This window comes from Chlorocebus sabaeus, chromosome 9, assembly GCF_047675955.1.
Source record: "Chlorocebus sabaeus isolate Y175 chromosome 9, mChlSab1.0.hap1, whole genome shotgun sequence".
In the NCBI taxonomy this organism is placed as follows: Eukaryota; Metazoa; Chordata; class Mammalia; order Primates; family Cercopithecidae; genus Chlorocebus; species Chlorocebus sabaeus.
In genome coordinates this window covers 52,008,371-52,030,610 of record NC_132912.1, presented here as the reverse complement: position 1 = coordinate 52,030,610, position 22,240 = coordinate 52,008,371, and the positions used below count along the sequence as shown (strand labels likewise).

Here is a 22,240-nt window from a genome sequence, read left to right as displayed (position 1 = left end):
TTCTGTGCAGAACCTGGAGTTGAATTTTGAAAAGAAAACTGAATCATAGGTTCTAAACATGATTGCTTTATGTAAGGAGGCACTCGCCAAGATATCAAGGGTCTTACCCATGTGAGAAACTGGGGCTTGCCCAAAGGTCTTTGTCAGCACTGCCCAATAGAACTGCAATGACAAGAATGTTCTAGATCCACCCTGTTCAATAGGGTCATCACCTGCTACAAGTGGCAACTGAGCACTTGAAATGTGACTGATTAATTTAATTTTTTATTTTATTTTAGTTAATTATAATTTAACTAATTCAAATGTTAATAGCCACACAAGGCCAGTGGCTACTGCTTAAAAAACACGGTTCTCTACTGACCTCGGAAATGGTGCCCAGAACCAAGCCAGCCAGCTTTCTAATGTGGAGACTGGCAGGGGCTGGGTAGACAGACACTTCTTTCTCATGAACCTGACAAGCTTCCAGAACCGATTGCAATGTGCACCGCCGGTGAGGCTGGTCTTCACACATGGTCAGCAGGATGGAGTGCAGGGGCTCACGGAGCTGCAGGGGCTGGAGGCAGACAGGGCCGGTGAGAGGAGAGAGCAGTAAGAGCTGCTGCTGCGAGGCAGCACCTTGTCAGGCAGGCCTTGGAGACATGGAAATGGGTGTTCCCACAAGAACCAGAGCAGATGCCTGCTCCTTCTGGAGAGTTTAAGGACACACAAGATCCATCACTGAGGACGCAAAGTGCAGAGCAATCATCTCTGCATCAGTTCTGTGTTGCCGGCTGCTTTCTAAACCAGAACACCCTTCTGTCCAAGTGTGCTTGGAATGCTCATGAAAAATAGATGCTTTGACAAGATGGATTTCCACCTGTGCCAAGCACCCCAAATCAAACCAGAGGTCAGCCTTTCACTCAAGTTCACCTGCGCAGCTTGTCATTGCATCCAGTCACTCATGGGGTCTCACTGGGCCCTTCCCCTGGAATGTGAGCTCCAGGGACATACAGACTGTGGCCTATTCCTGTTCAATTCACAACAGCCAGCAGTCAGCACAAATGCTCAATCGTTGCTGGTTGAACTTTATGTCACGTGTACGTATCGAGCAAAAGAAAACGGAAGCATCTTATAAGCATTTCCCTCATGCATTTAAATGATCACAGTTCATATGAGAAAGGCCTCAAATTCAGATTCAAAATCAGACTGTTTCTCAAGCGCAACCCACACTGCAGGTCACTTTCCAGATAAAGGCTGCACTACCGCTTCTTGCCAGGGAGCATCAGCTGTGAGCACCTATCTCTGTATACAGCCAAGCTGCTGAGTCCTGCCGTCACAGTAAATCCAGCCACACCAGATACAGTCCCTGCCTTCAGGAAAATAATGGTGTGATGAGAGAGACAGTCACTAAAAGAGACAAAGACCATAGAGGATGACAAGGGCTTTGACCTTGGGAAGCACAGGCCATGGCACTAATGTAAAGGAAGGGGCTTAGCCAAGGCTAGGGTTAACCAAGAGGAAAGTGGGGAGTGAGGTGCTGGTGAAGGGATCAGTGTGTGCAAAGGCATGAAGATGGAGATAAGCTGACACGCATCTGAAGGGAAGGGGATTATGAGCAGGACAGGGGCCTGGGGGAAAATGGCAATGTAGGGTCCCTTGTTCAAAATTATTAAGAATTCCAAGACAGGGATAGCAGAGCATTAAACTAAATGCAGGACCCTGTGCTGTGACACAGGGTCACACATCCAGGACACACATCCAGAAAGCCGGTCCTGATTCTGGCAGAGTGCCAAAGGGGAGCCAGACGAAAGAAGGGACCCTATCCTAGGCTCCAAGTGTGTCTCACTGAGAAGCCAGAAGGCAACCCCATGGGCAGTGAGGCGTTACAAAAGGTTGCATGTGACAGCGGTGAGCTGGTCTCTCTTTTAGAGAGACCACCCAGGAAGGGCCGAATGTTGAATTGGAGAGGATGGGGTGAGTAGAAAGAAAGGCAGGAAGGAAGGAAGGGAGAAGGGAGGGAGCCATTCTGGCCGGGTCAGCTGGGCAGGGCTCTCCAGTATGTGTTCTTGTGGCACCAGTCTCTAAGGAATTGTTATAGTGTCAAATGGAAATGTATACAAACACTTCTATTCTGTATTCAAAAATTGTGTAAAATATTAGGATATTTTTGTGTATATCTTTTTTGAGAGGGTTTTGCTCTGTTGCCCAGGCTGGAGTGCAGTGATTCAATCTCCACTCACTTCAACCTTCCCCTCCCAGTCCCCAGGGTTTAAGCAGTTCTCATGCCTTAGTCTCCCGAGTAGCTGGGGCTACAGTCAAGCACCACGACACCCAGCTAATTTTTTTATTTGTAGTAGAGATGGGGTTTTGCCATGTTGGCCAGGCTGGTCTCGAACTCCTGAGCTCAAGTGGTCTGCCTGCCTCAGCCTCCCAAAGTGCTGGGACTGTAGGTGTGAGCCACCATGCCCAGCCAGGATAAAGTTTAAAAGTTTCTAAGCTTTAAACCTTCTTGTAGTCTTTAAAAAATGACTCTAAAAACTATTTGAGAGGGAGATACTGTAGGGAGCATTTACCCAAATCTGTTGAGCCCAGAAGCCTTTTTCAGGGAAGCATCTCACTTTGGGAAGGGCTGTTTTAAAGCCTTTTAAAAAATATATGTAAATCTGTATCTTCAGTGTCTATAAAATTCTCTAGCTTGCTATTAATACTTCCCCTGAGTGGAGATGGCCAAACTTATCTTGCTTGCCAGTCCCAAATTGTGGCTGCCTGGAGTGCTATGTTGAGTAGGATTCTGAGGTTGTTTCTGCACTAGCAGGAAGGAGTCGTGTGATGAGTTCACAACGCCTGCCTAGGACCTAGAGGAGGGGAGAGTAGTGGTATATGTGCTCAGTAAATGTGGTCCCTGCCCAGGAGAAAACCACTAAATAAACCCAAAGACATAGCCTGGCAAGACTTGAAGTATCTTGTTTACAAACCTGATGTGGCGGAACATGAAACCCTGCCGACCAGTAGAGGGTCATTCCTAAAGAATAGACGTGCATCTGCCCAAAAGAAGAGTACATGATTAGATTCCAATCATCTCTCTTATTCCATAGCTCTGCAAGAAAAATACAACCCAATTTCCACATGAACAGACACTGTTGTCTGGCTAGTCCAGCACCATCTGCAACTCCCTTGACCCTTGTTCCCTTCTACTTCGGAGGCTGGAAAGCCAGAAATTTGCTTTCTAGCAGAAACCATGACACTCAATATTGGTGAAAGGCGTGAGAGAAATCTGTTAGGGGGCTTCTGATAAGGCTTTTGCTTTACTGACAAAAGGACACATGTGACTGGCCCCACGCTTTCCCCTTTGTACCTGCCTTGAACATTGATGTGATTGATACATGGAGTCTTTGCAGCCATTCTGTGACAATGAGGCAGCAGGAATAGGATAGAAAACCAGCCACTGGGGAAGGTAGAACGGAAATACACAGCCTGGGTCCTTGATGACATGAATCGGCTGCTGACCAATCCCTAGACCTCTTGTTAAGTAACTAATAACCATATATTTGGCCCTGGCCATTGTATTTTAGGCCTTCTGTTTCCATGACACATTGTGGTTCAGCCTGATTAAAAAGCACCGTATGTTGTCAAAAAGCAAAATGGTATCATGGGAAGAGCATTGTCTGACATCTCTGACTCTCGGTTTCATCATCTTAAAAATGAGTATTCTGCCTGAATTCTAATAAAGATCAAGTCAAAAGTACCCAAAGATGGTAATATTAACTATTATTATCGTTACCATTATTGTTATTATTGGACATAGAGTACTTACAATATACTAAGCTTTGTTCTAAGTCTTTTACCCATATAAACTTATATAGTCCTCACTGCAATCCTGTGATGTAGTATTGAATTGTTCCCACTTGGCTACATGACCTCTGGATTATACCAGTCCTCAATCAATGTCAGTTGGTTTTTATTGTGGGGCTTCTATTATAACTGACAAGGCACATTTACCTTAAGATCTCTCTTCTCAGGAAATGGTTTTTGGGACTTTAGAAGGAAACAATGAGGTAATGAAACATTGCATGTAAAAACACACAGTTATTTGAGCCACCCACTGGGTTTAATATAAGTGGTTTTAGCTTTTGGTTTTGATTGTTTACATCCTCAAGGTCAAGATGTGTTCAATGTCACCTGTGACAACTCATTAGCTCTCATCTTTGTTTGAAATTATATCCTGAAACCAGTTCCCATCCCTCAGATGAACGTGCACAGATACCATGCAAGAAAGTTCACAAGCTACACCTCCATTTCCAGAGAAAGGACTTGAAGAGCGGGGGCTTGGTAGACAACCACTTCTTTCTCATTAACCCAACAAGTTCCCAGAACCAATTGCAGTGACTGCCACCTGCAAGGCTGGTCTTCCCACATGGTTAGCACAATGGAGCATAGAGACTCATGGAGCTGCAGGGACTGAAGTGCAGACAGAGCTCCAGCATCCTGAACACTGCCAGAGGCACCACCCACACCTGGGAGCTCACATGGATTCCAAGGGCTCTGTCTAAAAGTGTCTTAGGGCAAGGCCTTGGCCACAGTGACAAAAGGCTTCATTCAAAATTCTAAATTCAGCCCACTGGTAGACACTGCCAGTAGAGGGTTGGTGAGAAGGATTTTGAAGGCAACTCCTGGCTCAGTGGGAAAGAACACCATGTTTGATTGGTGATGTCTGCTATGAGCACAGGATGGGGTACTGGCAACACAGATGACTTGTAGTTAGAGACCTGCTCACACCTTCCACCTGACCTGCACCTGGGACTAAGATGCCAAGTAGTTGGGGAAATATGTCAGTGCACTGTTTAGGGCAGATGTTGGTCTGAGGAGGGGGTCTGGGTACACCCTCCCAGCATCAGAACGAGGCCCAGGACTGGGGGAGGATTCTGAGCACAGCCTGTCCAGGGACCATTCTCTTAGCTCATAGCTGCCCAACCAACCCCTCATGGACCCATGCCAAGTTGGATGAAGGGAGGGGCCTGTAATGAATGGAAAAGAACAGTGATGAACAGAACTAAGTGTTAGAGATGCTGTAAGAGATCAAGTAACCTGGTCACTCTGCATCCTGGCCTAATAAACAGGGCTTGAGGCTGGTGGCTCTGGCCCCTTAAAGCCCACTCCACTTGCCATGTTTCATATGCCTAGAGCGCTAAACCAATGTTTGGTTAGTTCAGAGCTCAGTCCCTCTCATGCTGGACCTCTTCTAGCTCACACTCACTCTCATGTTCCTGGCCAGGACTCAGCAATACATTTAGCCAGTTCTTAACTCAACCTATTAGCCTTGAATCTATTGGAGTCCGCATGCCTTTGCCTGGAGGAAAGTGTGCAGGAGGGAGGAACGTATTACTTTCCAGCTCAAAGACGCTCCGGGCAGAGGAGTGACTAGGCCTTCACAAGGTGCTCAATGGAGACCAACCTGCAATCAGGAGGGTGATGCCTGATCCTCATCAGTGAGTGCTGGGATGGTCAGGGAAGGACCCCAGGAGCACTCAAATTTGTGTTAGCTCAGGTACATCAGAAAGTGGAGCCTGAGGCAAGGGTTAAGTGTAGACCCTTCATTCAGGGGCTGCAATCCCAGGGCAATGAGAGTGTAGAGAAACTGGGAAGGGAGACAGGGACCAATGTGATATGCAGGATCAAAATGTTGGCCACCTCCTTGCCACAAGCAACAGAGCACAGACTGAAGTGCAGCAGACAGGGCTTCCTAGAACTCAGGACTTCTCTAGAAAGTTTGCAAGGCTTGCACAGCACAAAACCATCCATGAGAGAAAGAGAAGGGAAAACGTATCCTCTTAGTTCCCTCCAGACTCTCATTTACCACTGGCTAAGTTTACCCCATAAGAAACTAGCTCCCCTGCATTCTCAGGTTGCATTGGCACGGTCCTTTAGCAGTCACGCAGAAATCCCAGTCCCAGGGCTCAAGATGTGACATCTTAGCTGAGTCCAGGCCATAGGAGGCAACTCGGTGTAGGTGGAGCCAAGAGACCCAAACAGACCTGAGAGGCACCCAAGTCTGTGTCCCATCCAGGAATCAGTGATTCAGCCCTGGGGTCCCGGCTGTGTAAGAAGGTATGTGGGCCTGGATGCCAGAGTGACTTCCAGGATGTCAGCGGGGAGGGGGTGCCGGAGCTGGGGTCAGTGGAACTGGAACTCTTAGACCTTCACTTTTGTGAGCTGCCTTAGAGACACGTGGACCCAGATAAACCAAATCTGGAAGCCACCAAGTCCCCATTCTTTGCCTTTCAGAGCCTGGAGGGAAAGCAACTCCCATTCCATGATGCCTCCTTAGGGTAGCAGCATTTTCACATCTGCACTTTTCTCATGAAAGGGTGAGGAAGAAGAAACAGAACTCTGAGAACACCCACCATGCCCCACCCAGTGTTGTGTGGCTACCTTGCATCATTCTCTCCTTCGAGAGAATTAAAATTCTCTTTGAAATAAAAAATGATGTTTACTGGAAACTTTTGCTGTTCAAAAGCAAAACATGTCCATTGCAGGAAAATCAAAAATCTCCATTGATGTTGCCATCCAGAAACAATCACTGTAGACACTTTGGTGCATGTATTTTTAGAACTTCCTCTCTGTCTCTCTTTCATTCTCTCTAACCAAACTTGGATAATATTATGTGCGCATATATTGAATTTCTTTTCAAGTCATTAAATAAGCTTCTACAGACTCATTTTAATGCTGTTTTGTCTCATGTCCTCTCCCACTGACTATTTAGCTTGTTTTCAATCTATCACTAATGTCAGCAATACAACAATCAGCATTGCTGTAGCTAAATTTATCTTTACTTGTGCCTTGGAATAAATTCCTAGTTGAGGACGTGCTGGGTCATTTTGAGGTGTCTTGCTACATACTGCCAACGGTAACAATGTGCCAGACCACAGCTTTTCAACACTTCTTTTTGAATATTGATAATAGCCTGATCAATTAAGCCACATTAACCCCACTTTACCAATGTAGAAATTGGGGCTCAGAGAGGTGGACTTGCCCTTGTCCATGAGCTAGTAAGTTGCTGACAAGACATCCTGGGAATAAAACTCTTGAAACCCACTCCGCTTTGGTGTTGAGAACCAAGCTCTGCAAGGCTGAGCTGGGAGCTGGGGAGGCTGCCACTGGGACAGGCCTTTTCCAGGGCACAGAACTCAGCAGCTGCAGAGAAGCTGCACAGCTTACCTGAGACGCATCAGGCTGCTCATCCTCGCTCTGTCCCTGTAGCAGCTCAGGGGCCTTGAAAGGAGCAGCCTCTATGTGAGAAACATGGCCTTGGAAAGAAAGGCTTCCAGTCGCAGAAAGCAGGGCTGACCAGGGGCAGACCACATAGTCCGAGGAATCTGAAACCAAGCCAGTGATGGGGCTGTAGAGAAAGAGCTTCCATCTGGGGGGCCAGCATGGGACTGTGCCCAGCAGGTGCCTGGCAGTACCCATCTCTGGGACTGAATGTGAGCAAGACCCGGAGGAGACATGGAACAGAACAAATTCAACCCTGATGCATGGTATACTAAAAGGTGGCTGTGGCCACGGCCAGGAAGTTACCACCTGCACTTAAATTCATCCGTGGCCCAAGAGTCTCAAGGTAAAAGGTAAAGAGAGGGTCAGGCACACCTGGAATTTAGCACAAGCCTGAGTTCTCTAGAGACAGACCAGGACCCAAGGCAGCTGGTCTTCTGGGAGCCCTGTAGCTGTTCATCAGAACCTCCATAGTGGGGAAGAGGGAGAAGATGACACTGAAGGCGTAGGTACACAGCCTCCTCCATCGGCCCACGCTGGGACCCATCGCCCTCACAGAACATGTGTGATCTTTCATGCCAGCAGCCTCTGCTTCATGCACTGAAGCCCCCAAGCACGTGTGACCTCTGAGTTGACACTTCAGTGTGGGCACTCAGCGTTTGTTCTGGAGCTTAATGCCTAGGAGCCCCATAGTCATCCTTGGATACTGCTGCCTTAGGTCTCTCCTGTACTGAGAGCAGTGTGCAGCTTTCTCATTAGAGGGCTCTGAAGAGACACTGCAGGAGGCCTTATCTCTCCCGCAGTTTCTAGAGTTTAGTGCAAATGTGAGGCCACCTGGAGGTTGGGCTCTGCACAGAACACATGCCCAAGACATGAGATCCCTTGGCAACCTCAAGGCCTGAACTAGACATATGACCACCTTCTCCAATCTACACAGGACTCTAGCGGCCCTCCTGCCCACACCAACCTCCAGAGAGGTGACTTGCCTGAGCCCACCTACACCCCAAAGGGTCGCCCTGACCCCCACTTGCAGTGCGTGCTCTCCACCTGGCCACCGGTGGCTATTGCCTGGGCCATGACTGCAGACCACCTCTGGCGGGGCACACCAGCAAATTCTACCATCATCATGGGCTGCAAGCACAGTTCCTCCCACAGATCTGAACCCCAAACAGGGAAAGGGTCTTCCCTTCAAAGTTTCTCCCTCCTGGCTACCTGCCCTCAGCCTTAGGAGACCCAGCAGCATTTTCTTTTTCTTTTTCTTTCTTTTTTTTTTTTTTGAGACGGTGTTTCGCGGTCTTGTCTCCCAGGCTGGAGTGCAATGGTGTGATCTCAGCTCACTGCAATCTCTGCCTCCTGGGTTCAAGCGATTCTGCTTCAGCCTCCCGAGTAACTGGGACTGTAGGTGCACGCCACCTTGCCCGGCTAATATATTGTGTGTGTATTTTTAGTAGAGACAGGGTTTCACCATGTTGGCCAGGCTGCTATAGAACTCTTGACCTCAGGTGATCCACCCACCTCGGCCTCCCAAAGTGCTGGGATTGCAGGAGTGAGCCACCACACCCCACCAGCATTTTCTTATGCCTTACAGTTGTCTTCAAATACGGTTTAATAATTCTTTCTATTAACCTCCCCTGTTTAGAACACAGGTTAGGTCTGCCTTTTTTTTTTCCTTTTTTTTTTTTGAGATGAGTCTTGCTCTGTTGCCCAGGCTGGAGGGCAGTGGCACAATATTGGCTCACTGCAACCTCTGCCTCCTGGGTTCAAGCAATTCTGTCTCAGCCTCTCGAGTAGCTGAGATTACAGGTGGGCACTACCACACCCAGCTAATTTTTTTTTTTTTTTTTTTTTTTTTTTTTTTTTTTTTTTTTTTTTATTGAGACAGAGTCTCGCTCTATCGCCCAGGCTGGAGTGCAGTGGCCGGATCTCAGCTCACTGCAAGCTCCCCCTCCCGGGTTCACGCCATTCTCCTACCTCAGCCTCCCGAGTAGCTGGGACTACAGGTGCCCGTCACCTCGCCCGGCTAGTTTTTTGTATTTTTTAGTAGAGATGGGGTTTCACCGTGTTAGCCAGGATGGTCTCGATCTCCTGACCTTGTGATCCACCCGTCTCGGTTTTTTTTTTTTTTTTTTGTATTTTTAATAGAGACGGAGTTTCACCATGTTGGCCAGGCTGGTCCCAAACCCCTGACCTGGGGTAATCTGCCCACTTTGGCCTCCCAAAGTGCTGGGATTACAGGTGTGAGCCACCGCGCCCGGCCAGGCCTGCCTTCTGATGGGGCACAGACTAGTGCGACATATGGTGGACAGAGTGTGGGGGTCTCCTGGGTGACCATCCCATGCCTCTCATCTCTGGTTATGCCCAGAGACAGCCTATGTGCTGTTAGATGCACATAGCACTGCAGCCACTGTCTTCCTAAATCCTCCCAGCTTTGCATGCCTGGAAATGCTGCAACTCCAAGGCGGAAGCAAAGCCTTTCTTTCAACTCTGCCACATGGCATGGGTCCAAGAGACAGGCCTGCCCTCCCAGTGCAGCTCCAAGGGTGGGTGCTATTCGCCCACTCATTCTAATACCTCAGACTAATCACAGATCAAGAAGCAGCAACCTTGTTCTGTGCCCTCAGAGGTTGAAAAGAAAAAATGTTTTTAAAAAAAAAGCAGCAGCAGCCAGAACTGTGTTAGTGTGGAAAGCTTCACATACAACCCCCTGTGATTTTACCGCCCCAAGCATACTCTCTTACCATTGCGGAGGTCTTCCAGGAGCTGCTCAGCGGCCAGGAACAGGAGGGACCAGATTTCCTCCTCAGACAGAGCTTCACCCCTGACCTGCAGGGCACTGGCCAGTGTCACAGAGGACAGGCTCATGCCTACGATAAAGACATGCATGTGACAGTGCCCCTGTAATGTCCAGGAACATGTCCCGGCCCATACTCGCCACTCTGGCCCAGTCAGGCATGGTCTGGCCACTCCCTGTGCACCGTGCACCGGCACTGTGTTTTCATCACCTAGGTCTCTGGGGTCAGGCAGAGAGCCAAGCACACAGAGGAGTTAAAGAAACATTAATTGGGGGACTGGCCAGGCTGGCCGGTCAGTTCTCAGTGAATGAGTAAACAAACAAATTCCCAAATGAAAGGCTAAATGAATAAATACATGAATGACCAAATGAAGCATGAGAACAGCACCTCCCAGCTGGGCGCAAGCTGTTGCAGAGAGTAACCTACACCTGGGTAGTGTGTGGCCTCCTCTCCTTCTCTCTCTGGGGAAGTTAGCTAACCATTTTTGCCTGCAATACATGATTCACATCTTTCATCTCTGGCTGCCACATGCAGAGTTAGATTTGGTGCCAGTACCACCCCTTTCTCCAGCACCTGCCTGAAGTGCAAGAGCGACTCACTAGACAGAAGTATAAGCTCCACATTTCAGAAAAGGGCAGCCTCACAGAGAAACTGGAGAGGCTGAAGAGGGCTAGTCTTCTCTTCCCTTTCTTCTGGGAAGCAGGGCCTTTAGACCAAAGCTGATGTTTAAATGTCTATCTCCCTGACAAAGCCGCCACCCACTAATCTCCAGAGACCCAGGTGCTGGGTGGTACAGGAAGAAGCCAGGCAGGCTTTTCCTAATCCATTTACATCCTCATTGATCTTTCTCTACAGTCAGAGCTCAAGCAGGGCGGGTGTGCAGTGTGGGGCACTAGATGAGGAGCACATAGAGGCACCCCCATCCCCCATTAGCACACTAATCCAAGATCTACCCCCCAGTTGCCCACCTCCCTGCAGACACCTCTGCTACCTGCCTCCTACAGCCTCAGGAAGAGAGGCAGGTTTCAGGAGAAAGAGGCTTGGTCTGCCACCTCTCCCTGGGGCAGGAAGGGAGGTGCAGCAGGACCCCCTCAGGAAGTTTGACCTGTGAGCCATCACTTATCACAAGGAGTCTGTGAAGAAGGGAGTATTGTTTCTATTTGCAGACAGGAAAGAAGTCCAAGGTAATCAGATAAAAAGTGATGAATTCAAAGCTGAACTCCAGGCCCACTCTCTTTTTATTTTCTTTCTTTTCTTTTTTCTTTCCTTTCCTTCCTTTTCCTTTCCATTTCTTTCCTTTCTTTTTTTTTTTTTTTTCTCCCTTCTCATTTTAGAAACTGTTTGAGATTTACAGACTTGGCATTCCCATTCCACCACATTTTTCTAACTCTCTATAGCCACAGTGAAAGATTGCTTATTAAAGATAAGAAGGGGGAAGAACAAGACCATGATTCTTATATAAAAAATCTCTAAATCCCAAAATAAAATATTGAATGGATGGGGTTTTTTAAATTGCCTTATGACTAGATAAAAATGCATTAAAATCTTCTAGGCTGGTATGGCTAGTGAAGACCATTATTTCAGTACAATAATTCAGTGGAGGGAGGACAAACTTTTCAACAAATAGTTCTGGATCCGTCATGGAAAAAAGCTGAACATGGGCCTAAACCTTGCACCTTATGCAAAAATTACTTCAGAATGAATCATAGATTTAATATAGAACATAAAACTATAAACTTTCATGGAGGAAAATGGGAGAAAATATTTAGGACTCATCACAAACAAGGACTTCCCAATAAAACAAACAGCTGATTTCTCATCAAAAACCATGGAGGCCAAAAGGCAGTTGGATGACATATGGTCTTAACTAGCCACACCAGCCTTGAAGACTTAAGGCATTTTTTTCTAGTCACAAGGCAGTTAGAAAAACCCCACCCAATATCAAAATACATTTTTGATATTATATCAAAATGCTTGGAAGGGAGACTGTCAAACAAGAATTTGGTAGACAACAAAGCAATCAATCCTTCAAAATTGAAAGAGAAATTAAGACCTATTCACATAAACAAACATTGTGCAAATTTGTTGCTAGTACACCCTTCCCTCCGAGAAATCCCAGTGGAGTCCTTCAGACTGAAATGAAAAGACACTAGACAGTAACTCAAATCCACATGAAGAAATGGGAGCACCAGTAAAGATAATAACATAGGTAAATGTAAAAGACAATAAAAATGTATTTTGACTGGAACCCTTTTTTCTCCTACAAGAAGTTTTTTAAAAGGAGCATCCAACATCTGGAAAAGCACATAACTGACCAGGTTTGCCAATGAAGCACCCTTCTTTTTGTTAAAGCTAAGAGTCACGTGAGGCTTGAAGTTGCTGTTTTTGTTATTGGAAGTGTCAGGATCACAACTTCCATATCAAATATAACCATGATTCAGGAGTCAATGACAGGAAATTACTCATCATCCTTTCAATTAAAAAAAAAAAAGAGAAAGAAACCGTTGTCATGCTTGTTCCAATGCACAAGCATGATCCCTCCGCAGAAGGAAATGCGTGCATTCCAGTTTTCTGCACCAACTCCCTGCCTGACCAACTACAGTGTTACAGTGGAATATTATGATCTGTCCACAGTGGCAAGTTGGTTCCTAGAGAGTGCGGGAAGCCTGGGAACCATCCAGAGCTCTGAATTTCCCTGGCTGGCTTTGGGACTACAGCGTGGGTTACCAATGCTCTGCAAGCTAGCAGGTAGGCCAAGATTTGTTTTGCTTCTAGGCAAAAATGCAAATTCCTTTTCTTGATCTGAGAGGTCTGGCAGGCAGATGAGTCCCACCCACCTCTCCAACTCCACTTCCCACCTCCCTGTCCCTTGCTTATCTCCCTTACCATATTCCTCCCTCACCATGTTCCATCACACTGGGCTTGTGATAGATTATAAAGTAAGATAAGTCTTTACACTAGCCCACCAGCCCTCAAGAACCAGCCTGGACTCACAATTAACATTGTTATCTCTGTGTAATATTGTGAATACTATTTCAAAGCCCGCTGCTACTTCCTTGAATGACAATACAAGCTAATACTTCCATAGCATTTACTGTATGCCAGGCACTGTTCAGAGTGCCTTATGGGCTAAACTCATTTAAGCCTCATGACAGCCTTCTGAAATAGGGCTACCATCATGCACATTTTAAAGATGAGGAACAGAGAGGTTAAATGACTTGGCCAGTGTCACACAGCTTGGACTTGGGTTTATGCTCTTGGTCTCAGAGGCAGGGCTCTTCCCCACCATATCACGCTGGCTGTGGAAATGCTGTGAAGCACTTTATGGGGCCTAAAATCTCAGGCTATGAAACAGTCATTAACCTTTAGCCATCATACCAAGATGCCTCTGGGCTTCTCTCCAAGTTTTTCACGGTCTGGTGGGCTGTATCATGCACTGAAAAGGTGATCATTAACTATGTAAAGGATGCAGGGATCCCACTGCATAGAGAGACCTGACAGCGAGGATGTTCTGGGAAAGCATCCAGTCAATGGGCATTTTGGGGGGCCCCTCCACAACCCTTATCTCTCATACACCTTCCCAGATCTCACCTACGTGGACTGACCCTCTATACTGACTTCACTATCTGAAGGCTTTGAGGCTCATCTAGTAGCACAGAAGTCTTCTTTGCCATTTGAGACCCCACTAGCCCATCTAGAGCTTCTTTGGGCCCTTTCCAGTGAGTTTCCAGGCTGAGGAGCATCCTGTCTGCCATCCTGTTTTTGTCGGCCTTAGCCTGTAGCAGCCCCTCTCCCTGGCCTGCCTCGGGCTAGAATCTTTTCCCCTGCCCTTGATCTTTAGTGGTTCCACTTGGGCCTCCCTCTTCCACGTGCCATGGCAACAGTAGCCCTCAGCTTTATCTGTGAGGCTGTCTCTACAGCCTTCCCTCAGCCATTACTACATTTAACAAATACTCATCAAGGACCTAGTATATTTCAAGCTCTGTACTACGAGTAGAATGAGGAACAATGTTAATAACCTACCCTGAGAGTCACGGGGTAGGCAGAGGAAGACAGCCAATGAGAAGGTAAGCAAATAAAATAATTCTGTAGAATGATAGACTATGAAGTAAGAAAAGGCAATGCATGATTACAAGCTTTTGGTGTGGGGGACATCTTTGCTGAAGTGGTCAAGGAAGTTACCTCCAGGAGGTGTCACTGAAGCTGAGATTTGGAAGTTGAGAAGGCACCAGCCATGGGAAAAACTTCCCAGGTAGAGGGAAGAGCAAGCACAAAATCCCAGTTTGGCAGATTCCAAGAACTAAGAGAAGCCTGCTCATGGTGAGGGAGGTGAAGATGATAAGCCAGGGGTAGGGAGGTGGGAGGTGGAGTTGGAGAGGTGGGTGGGCCCCATCTGCCTGCAGACCTCTTAGGTCAAGAAAAAGAGTTTGCATTTTGGCATAGGAGCAATATGAATTTTGGCCTACCTGCTAGTTTGCAGAGCACGTGCAACCCACACTGCAAAGCCAGGGAAAAGCTTTTTGACACTGGCTTGCGGCTGAGTATTAACTAGAAGGAAGGAGAGTTCCAGAGGGCTGGATGCTAACACCTTAGCTCATCTGATGTTCATCAGTACTGTAAGTGGAAATGGTTTTAATCGAGGGCAAGGCTCGCATCTGCTCCCTGCCCCCCGACCCAGGAAAAACCCTTGGGTCTCTGTCCCCTATAGAGCTGCCCAGTTGATCCCCGAGTGTCAACTGCAGGGATCAGCCACCTCACCCAGGTGGCACACCATATGCATTAGTTGCCAAGATATTTTGCAGCATTTGTAAAGTGCTGGCTTTTGAAGAAGTAAGGATCTCTGTTAACCATAATTGTATATTGATTGACTGACTGTATAGTGGCTTTTGAACTGTGAGATTTTGGTCACATTTCGGTATTTTGCCTTCATTCATCTCCCCTCCCCAACTCTCCATCAAGACACCACCCATGACCTCTGGCCTTCATCTGTGACTGGTCACATTGCCTTCTCCTCTTCTATTTTAAATCTCTGTCTGCCTCGCTTTTATAGATATCTATGATTCTAGTTAAGCACCATCTAGATAATCCAGGACAATCTTCCCATCTCAACATCTTGTCACCCAATTGCATCTGCAGTCTCTCTCTCTCTTTTTTTTTTTTTTTTTTTTTTGCCTGTAACATTCACAGGTTCCACAAATCAGGATGTGGATACCTTTACATTTTTCTTTTTTTTTTTTTCCTTTTTTTTCTTACTTTATTTACTTATTTTTTTTTTTTTTTTTGAGATGGAGTTTCACTCTCTCGCTCAGACTGGATTGCAGTGGTGTGATCTAGGCTCACTGCAACCCCTGCCTCCCAGGTTCAAGCAATTATCCTGCCTCAACCGCCCGAGTAGTTGGGATTACAGGTCCACCACTCCTGGCTAATTTTTGTATTTTTAGTAGACATGGGGTTTCGCCATGTTGGCCAGGTTGGTCTCTTAACTCCTCACCTCAAGTGATCCGCCCTCCTCTGCCTCTGAAAGTGCTGGGATTACAGGCATGAGTCACCATGCCCAGCCAACCTTTACCTTTTTTTAGAGGGAGGCTTTATTCAGACCACCCCACCCTCTTTGTCATTCAACATTCTCTACCTGTTCACCTGAAAAAGACATGAGCTTTGGGAGGTTGAATTCTTAGCTCCTTGACCCTGGGCACAGGGCACATACTTATCTCTGAGACTCAGTCTTATCATCTGGTAAATAGGGCTAACAGCAGCAGTGACCTCATAAAACTGCCCAAGTGCTCAGCACATAAAAGGTAATGAGTGCATCATATTTCCTGTCTCTTTTTATCTCTGCTCCAACCATCCAGAAAGGGATTTTAAACATCAGAGCTGCTGAGTAGCTTCCAACTATGGGATTTTTAAGATATGGTGTTAATTGTTTCCAGCTGTCTGCCAGGGTTGAGGTGCTATAAACATCCCATTTTCAACCTTAGCAAAATGCCTCAAGTATCTCCATGACATCCTAGGAAGGAACCAGGAAGAATGCGGGACTCCCAAGGAATCGAAGCTCTCAGAGTGATCTTTTCCTCTCTTCTCCTTTTGTTCCTTCAGTCTCTCTTCATTCCTTCTCCCTCTGGACATTTATTAAAAACCATCTGCCCACAGTCAGAACCAGAGATCTGAACAAAACTTGCCAGATGGCAAGTTTTTCCCCCGAAGAAGGAAAAGACTGTCCTGCCTCATCTAGGCCCTAGTTAAAGAGTTAATGGTGTCAAGGCTCTTATCTTCTGGAATTCTTTCACAGTCAGCTTCCCAGAGCCTGACCTTGAGTGAAGTGAGTGATGCTGACATTGCATGACTATCACCTTCTCCACACAGACCCTTCCCTGCTCTGTTTTCTCCCCTACAGCCCCTGATTTAAATAGTGGCTACAGCACTAACACAGTATGACCTTGAACAAGGACACTCTCCACATCTCATTTCCCCATCTACAAAACAGAGACGTTAACGCCTACCTTACAAGGTGTGTGTAAAAAACAGAACAAGCTAATGCAAGAAAGGCAACTAGAGAGCACCCTACCATTCTTCAGGATTCCAAGATGGAATCTTGCATTTGTAGATGAGAGGATGCACACTAGTACGGAGAAATACTTTGGGGCATTTAGAACATTTTACAGTAGTGTTTCTCACATCTTCAATTTTTTACATCCCATTTCCCCAGTGTTTGCCACCTTCCCATCTCACTTGTACAATTAAGACAAGTTTCTTCATTTAAATGCATTTGTTTTAAAAGGATACCACATATCATTATAGCAAATGGAAAGTTAGTATCATCAGATGTAAATAGAAGGTAATTATAACTATTTTTATAAAAATTATTGAATTTTTGCCAAATAAAATTGCCTTCAAAGGCTCTGAGCCTGGGTATGATTTTTCATTATGAAAGAAACAATTAGTTTTAGAAATATGAAAAGTCTATTTCGGAGCAAACTGTCTTCTTGACATAATCTGAAAAAGTGAAGTAAAATGTCAAGAGCATCATTCAATGTTACTAACGCAGTCATGTTCCACTTGGGTTCCATGGCCCCACCTATCCTTCTCTAAGGCTTTGGAGCCAGTTATAATGTAATGTGACCACGGTGTGAATTAGTTGAATCCTCACCAATTATACTTGATGATAATTACTTCTAAGGAGAGTAGCCCTTTACAGCTTACAGAGTCTTCATAAACTTCTGTGATTTCCACAAAAATCCTTAAAAATAGAAAAGGCAAAAATGATCCCCACTTCCAGATGAGTAAACTGAGAATTTAATTGACTTAAGGTCACAAAAGTCACACAGCTAGTAAGGGCCATTTAAATTTCTGCAAGAGTGGAAGGCTGGGGTTGTGAGCTAACAAGACTAATTAAAGCTATGTGGGTTTAAATTGGTCTTCAGTTTATTCAAGTTCTGAATTTAAAAAGCAACTTTGTCTCAAACCTTTAAATTTAAAGTATTATGTGCTCTTAATCTAGTGACTTGCATATAAGAAGAACCATTTCACATGATGTTTAATATGTAATGTATTCATAATCTGTTGGTGGTCTCCAGAGAAACAGAACCAGTAGTACGTGAATGTGTGTGTGTGAGAGGGTGTGTGTGTGTGTGTGTGAGTATACACACGCACACATTTTTTTTTTTTTTTCTTATCTTAGGAAGAAGGAAGCTAAGATCATAGCCTGGAGTAATAGACTCACTACTCATAGACTTACAGAGCACATACCCTTTTCTCCCACCTTATCGCCTCATCACCAGGACTCCTGCATAAAAACAGCAGATGACAGCTAAAGAACAGCAAGGCCCAGATTCTACTTAAGAAGGAGTTTCTAGGAAAAGGTAAAGACAATAAGGGAGAGAAAAACAAGAACAATAGAAAAAAATTGAAGTCTCAGATACCTACTGTATTAGGGCTCTCCAGAAAGACAGAACCAATAAGATGCAGAGATATAGATGATATAGATATAGATATATCCAATGTATAATATTGGATAGGATATCCAAGAACTGTGGAACAATTACGAAAGGTATAACATACGTGTAAAAGGATACCAGAAGGAGAACATGGAAAAGAGTAGAAAAATATGTGAAATATTTAAGGTAATAATGGCTGAGAATAGATGACAGATAGATAGATCTATACATGTATATTTATAGATAGATCTATATATATATGTATAGATAGATAGAGATATCTCATATATTATAGAGGCTGAGAAGGTTAACAATCTGCTATCTACAAGCTGAAGACCCAGGAAACTCAATGGTATAATTTGGTCCAAGTCTGAAGGCCTAACAACCACAGGAGTTAATGATGTAAATCCCAGTCCAAGGGCAGGAGATGAGATGAGATGTCCCAGCTCAAGCTGGGTAGGAAAAAAGGGATGAGTGTCTCCCTCCTGTGTCTTTTGTTCTATTATGGCCCTCAATAGATTATATGATGCCTGCCCATAGCACAATTCAAACTCTGATCTGTCCCAGAAATACCCTCACAGACACGTTCCAAAATAGCATTTCATCTGGGCAGCCCATGGCTTCATTAAAATTGACATAAAATTAATTATAATACTTACAGCTATAGCAAACAGTAAACACAGCATTACTACTAGCCAGAAAAACACAAATGCTCTCACTAAAGGCCTGTTTATCTCAGTTCCTATGACCCAATACATCATGTCCAGCTTTCAACAAAAAATTATGTCATGTATAAAAACAACAAAAAACTCAGTTTGAGGAGACAAAACAAGTGAAAGAACCAGACTCTGATATAGCAGAAACCTTGTGATTATCATACCAGAAATTTAAAATAACTATGATTAATATGCTAAGTGTTCAAACGGAAAAGGTGGGCAAGATGCAAGAATAGATGGGTAAAATGTAAGTAGAGACATGGAAATTCTAAAAATAAAAAATTTCTTAAAAGTTAGAAATCAACAACATTGTAAGAGAAATGAAGAATTCCTTTGGTGGGCTCACCAGTAGATTGGACACCTACAAGGAAAGAATCAAGGAGCTTAAAGATGTGTCGGTAGAAACTTCCCAAATGGAAATGTGAAGAAAACAAAGAATGAAGAAAAATGGAACAGAATATCCAGGAACTGTGGACCAATTTCAAAAGGTGTGACATATGTGTAAGGGAATACCAGAAGGAGAAGATGGAAAAGAATAGAAAAAATTTGAATAATGGCTGAGAATATTTCAAAATTGACAACAGACACCAAACCACAGATCTAGGAAGCTTGTAAAGCATCAAGCAGAATAAATAAAAGAAACATATGCAATTCTAAACTTAAAAGTTAAAAAAAAAAGGTAAATTAATTTTCCCCAGGAAAAAAACAAAACAACAACAACAACAACAAAAAACAAAAGAAAGTGAGAGAGAGAGAGAGAAATGTAACTTACATATAGCAGAAAAAGGATAAGAATTACAATGGATTTCTCTTCACAAACTGTTCTAGTAAAAACATCATAGAATGTAATATTTAAAGTGGGAAAGTAAAAAAACTACCAATCTAGAACTCTGTATACTGCAAAGTTATCATTCAAAGTGAAAAGAAATAAAGACTTTCTCAGACAAACAAAACCTGAGTATATTGGTCACCAGTAGGCTTGCCTTGCAAGAAATTTGAAAAGTTCTTCAGAGAGAAGGAAAATGATACAGAAGAGAAACCCAGATCTTAAGCCATTTATTTCCCTTATTCTTAATTGATCTAATAGATAACTATTTTTCAAATTATAATAGCAACAACATATTGGGTGATTATACCTTATAAATAAGTAAAATTAATGCCAGTCAGTTATAAAGGCTGGAAGGGAGAAACCGATATTACTCTAAGGTACCTGTACCACACATGAGCTATTTGAAAGTGGATTTAAATTTGTTGTAAATGTATACTGCAAACTCTAGAGCAACTACTAGAAATGTTTTTTAAAAGATGTATAACTTACATGCTGAAATAATAGAAAATGTTCAATTACAACTAGAGAAGGCAGAAAAATATGGGAAGATCTTAAAAAGAAACAAAAACCAACTGCAACAAATAGAAAACAGTTATAAATATGGTGGCTATTAATCTAACAGCATCAATAATCACTTTAAATATAAAGTTCTAAGTATGCCAGTTACAAGACAGAAACTGACAGAGTAGATTAAAAAATAAAACCCAGTTATGTTGTCTAGAAGAAACTCCCTTTAAATATGAAGGCACATATAGGTTAAAAGTAAAGGGAAGAATAAAAAGATTAATTTTAAGAAAACTAAAAGGATGTAGAAAGATATACTACGCTAACACAAATTAAAAGAAAGCTGGAGTAACTAAACTTCAGACAAAGCAGACTTCAGAATAGAGAAAATTATCAGGAATAAAAAGGGGCATTACATAATGATAGAGGTCAATACTCCAAGAAGATATAACGATCTCTAATGCACTTAACAACAGAGCATCAGAATACGTGAGGTAAAAAGTGGTAGAACTGCAAGAAGGAATAAACAATCTACTATTACAGTTGGGGACTTCATCATCCCTCTATCAGGCATTAATAGATCCAGCAGGCAGAAAATCAGTAAAGACGTAGTTAAACTAGACACACTGCCAAAGAACTGGATCTAGTTGATGGCTATAGGCTATTTTATCCAACAACAACAGAATACATATTCTTTGCAGTTTCTCATGGAACATTCACCAAGATACATCACATTGTGGGCCATAAACTTTATTTATTTATGTATATTTATTTATTTATTTATCTTTGAGACAGGGTCTCACTTTGTCATCCAGCCTGGAGTGCAGTGGTGCAATCTTGGCTCACTAGTAACCTCCACCTCCTGGGTTCAAGCGATTCTCATGCCTCAGCCTCCTAAGTAGCTGAGATTACAAGTTTAAAAGTACAGAAATCGGCTGGGTGCGGTGGCTCACGCCTGTAATTCCAGCACTTTGGGAGGCCGAGGTGGGGCAGATCACGAGGTCAAGAGATCGAGACCATCCTGGCTAACATGGTGAAACCTCTGTCTCTACTAAAAAAAAAAAATGCTAACATGGTGAAACCCCCGTCTCTACTAAAAAAAATACAAAAAATTAGCTGGGCGTGGTGGCGGGTGCCTGTAGCCCCAGCTACTCGGGAGGCTGAGGCAGGAGAATGGATTGAACCCGGGAGGCAGAGCTTGCAGTGAGCCAGGATCATACCACTGTACTCCAGCCTGGGCAACAGAGCACGACTCCGTCTCAAAAAAAAAAAAAGAAAAAAAAGTACAGAAATCATACAAAGTATGATTTCTCTCATAGAGATGTGGTTCTCTCAGTAGAACCAAACTGTAAATCAATAACAGAAGGATAGCCAGAATATTCTCAACTATTTGGAGATTAAACAACACAATTCTAAATAGCAAATGAGTCAAAAAGGAAATCTCAACAGAAAATAAAAAACATTTTTAAGTAAACAAAAATGAAAATACAAGTTACCAAAATTTGTGAGATATAATGAAGGAAGTACTTATACAGAGACTTCTAACATTAAATGCATATATTAGAATAGAAGAAAGATCTAAAATTAATAATCTAACCTTCCACCCTTAGGAAACTACAGAAAAAATAACAGTATGAACCTGAATAAAAGGAAGCAAATAATAAGAAATTAGAACAGAAATCAATAAAATTGGAAACAGAAAAACAGTAGAGAAAATCAACAAAACTAAAAGCAGATTATTTGAAAACATCAACAAAACTGATAAACCCATAGCCAAGTAACCAAGAGAGGAAAAAAAAAGAAAGACGATAAAAATAACTAAAATCACAAACGAAATAAGGGCCATCACTACTGATCCCATGGACATTAAAAAGGATAATATGACCACAATTATAATGACTTAGAAGAAATGGACCAATTTCTTGAAAGAGAAAAGCTATCAAAACTCATACAAAGAGAACTAGATCATCTAAGTATGCCTATATGTATTACACACATTGAATTAATAATTAATGGCCTTGTAAAACATAAAGCACCAGGCCCAAATGATTTCACTATTAAAGTCTACCAAACATTTAAGGAAAAGATGACACTAATCCTCTACAATCTCTTCCAGAAAATAGAAGCAGAGGGAACATTTCTTAATTCATCCTATGAGACCGTAATTGTCCCAATACCAAAACCAGATAAAAATCTTGCAAGAAAGTAAAACTACAG

General features: G+C 43.7%; 1 protein-coding gene across 1 annotated transcript in view; it reads right to left on the bottom strand.

Moving 5' to 3' along the window:
- FRMPD2 (FERM and PDZ domain containing 2) overlaps positions 1-10,132 on the bottom strand; it is a 95,136-nt gene extending 85,004 nt beyond the window's left edge. The window contains exons 1-4 of the mRNA XM_073018994.1: positions 9,987-10,132; positions 7,195-7,352; positions 2,955-3,020; positions 362-553 (exon numbers count right to left, since the gene is read on the bottom strand). Of these exons, the coding sequence (XP_072875095.1) occupies positions 362-553; positions 2,955-3,020; positions 7,195-7,352; positions 9,987-10,131 (561 nt within the window). The 5' untranslated portion in view covers position 10,132. The remainder of the gene's footprint in view (positions 1-361; positions 554-2,954; positions 3,021-7,194; positions 7,353-9,986) is intronic.
- Positions 10,133-22,240: the final 12,108 nt, after the last annotated feature.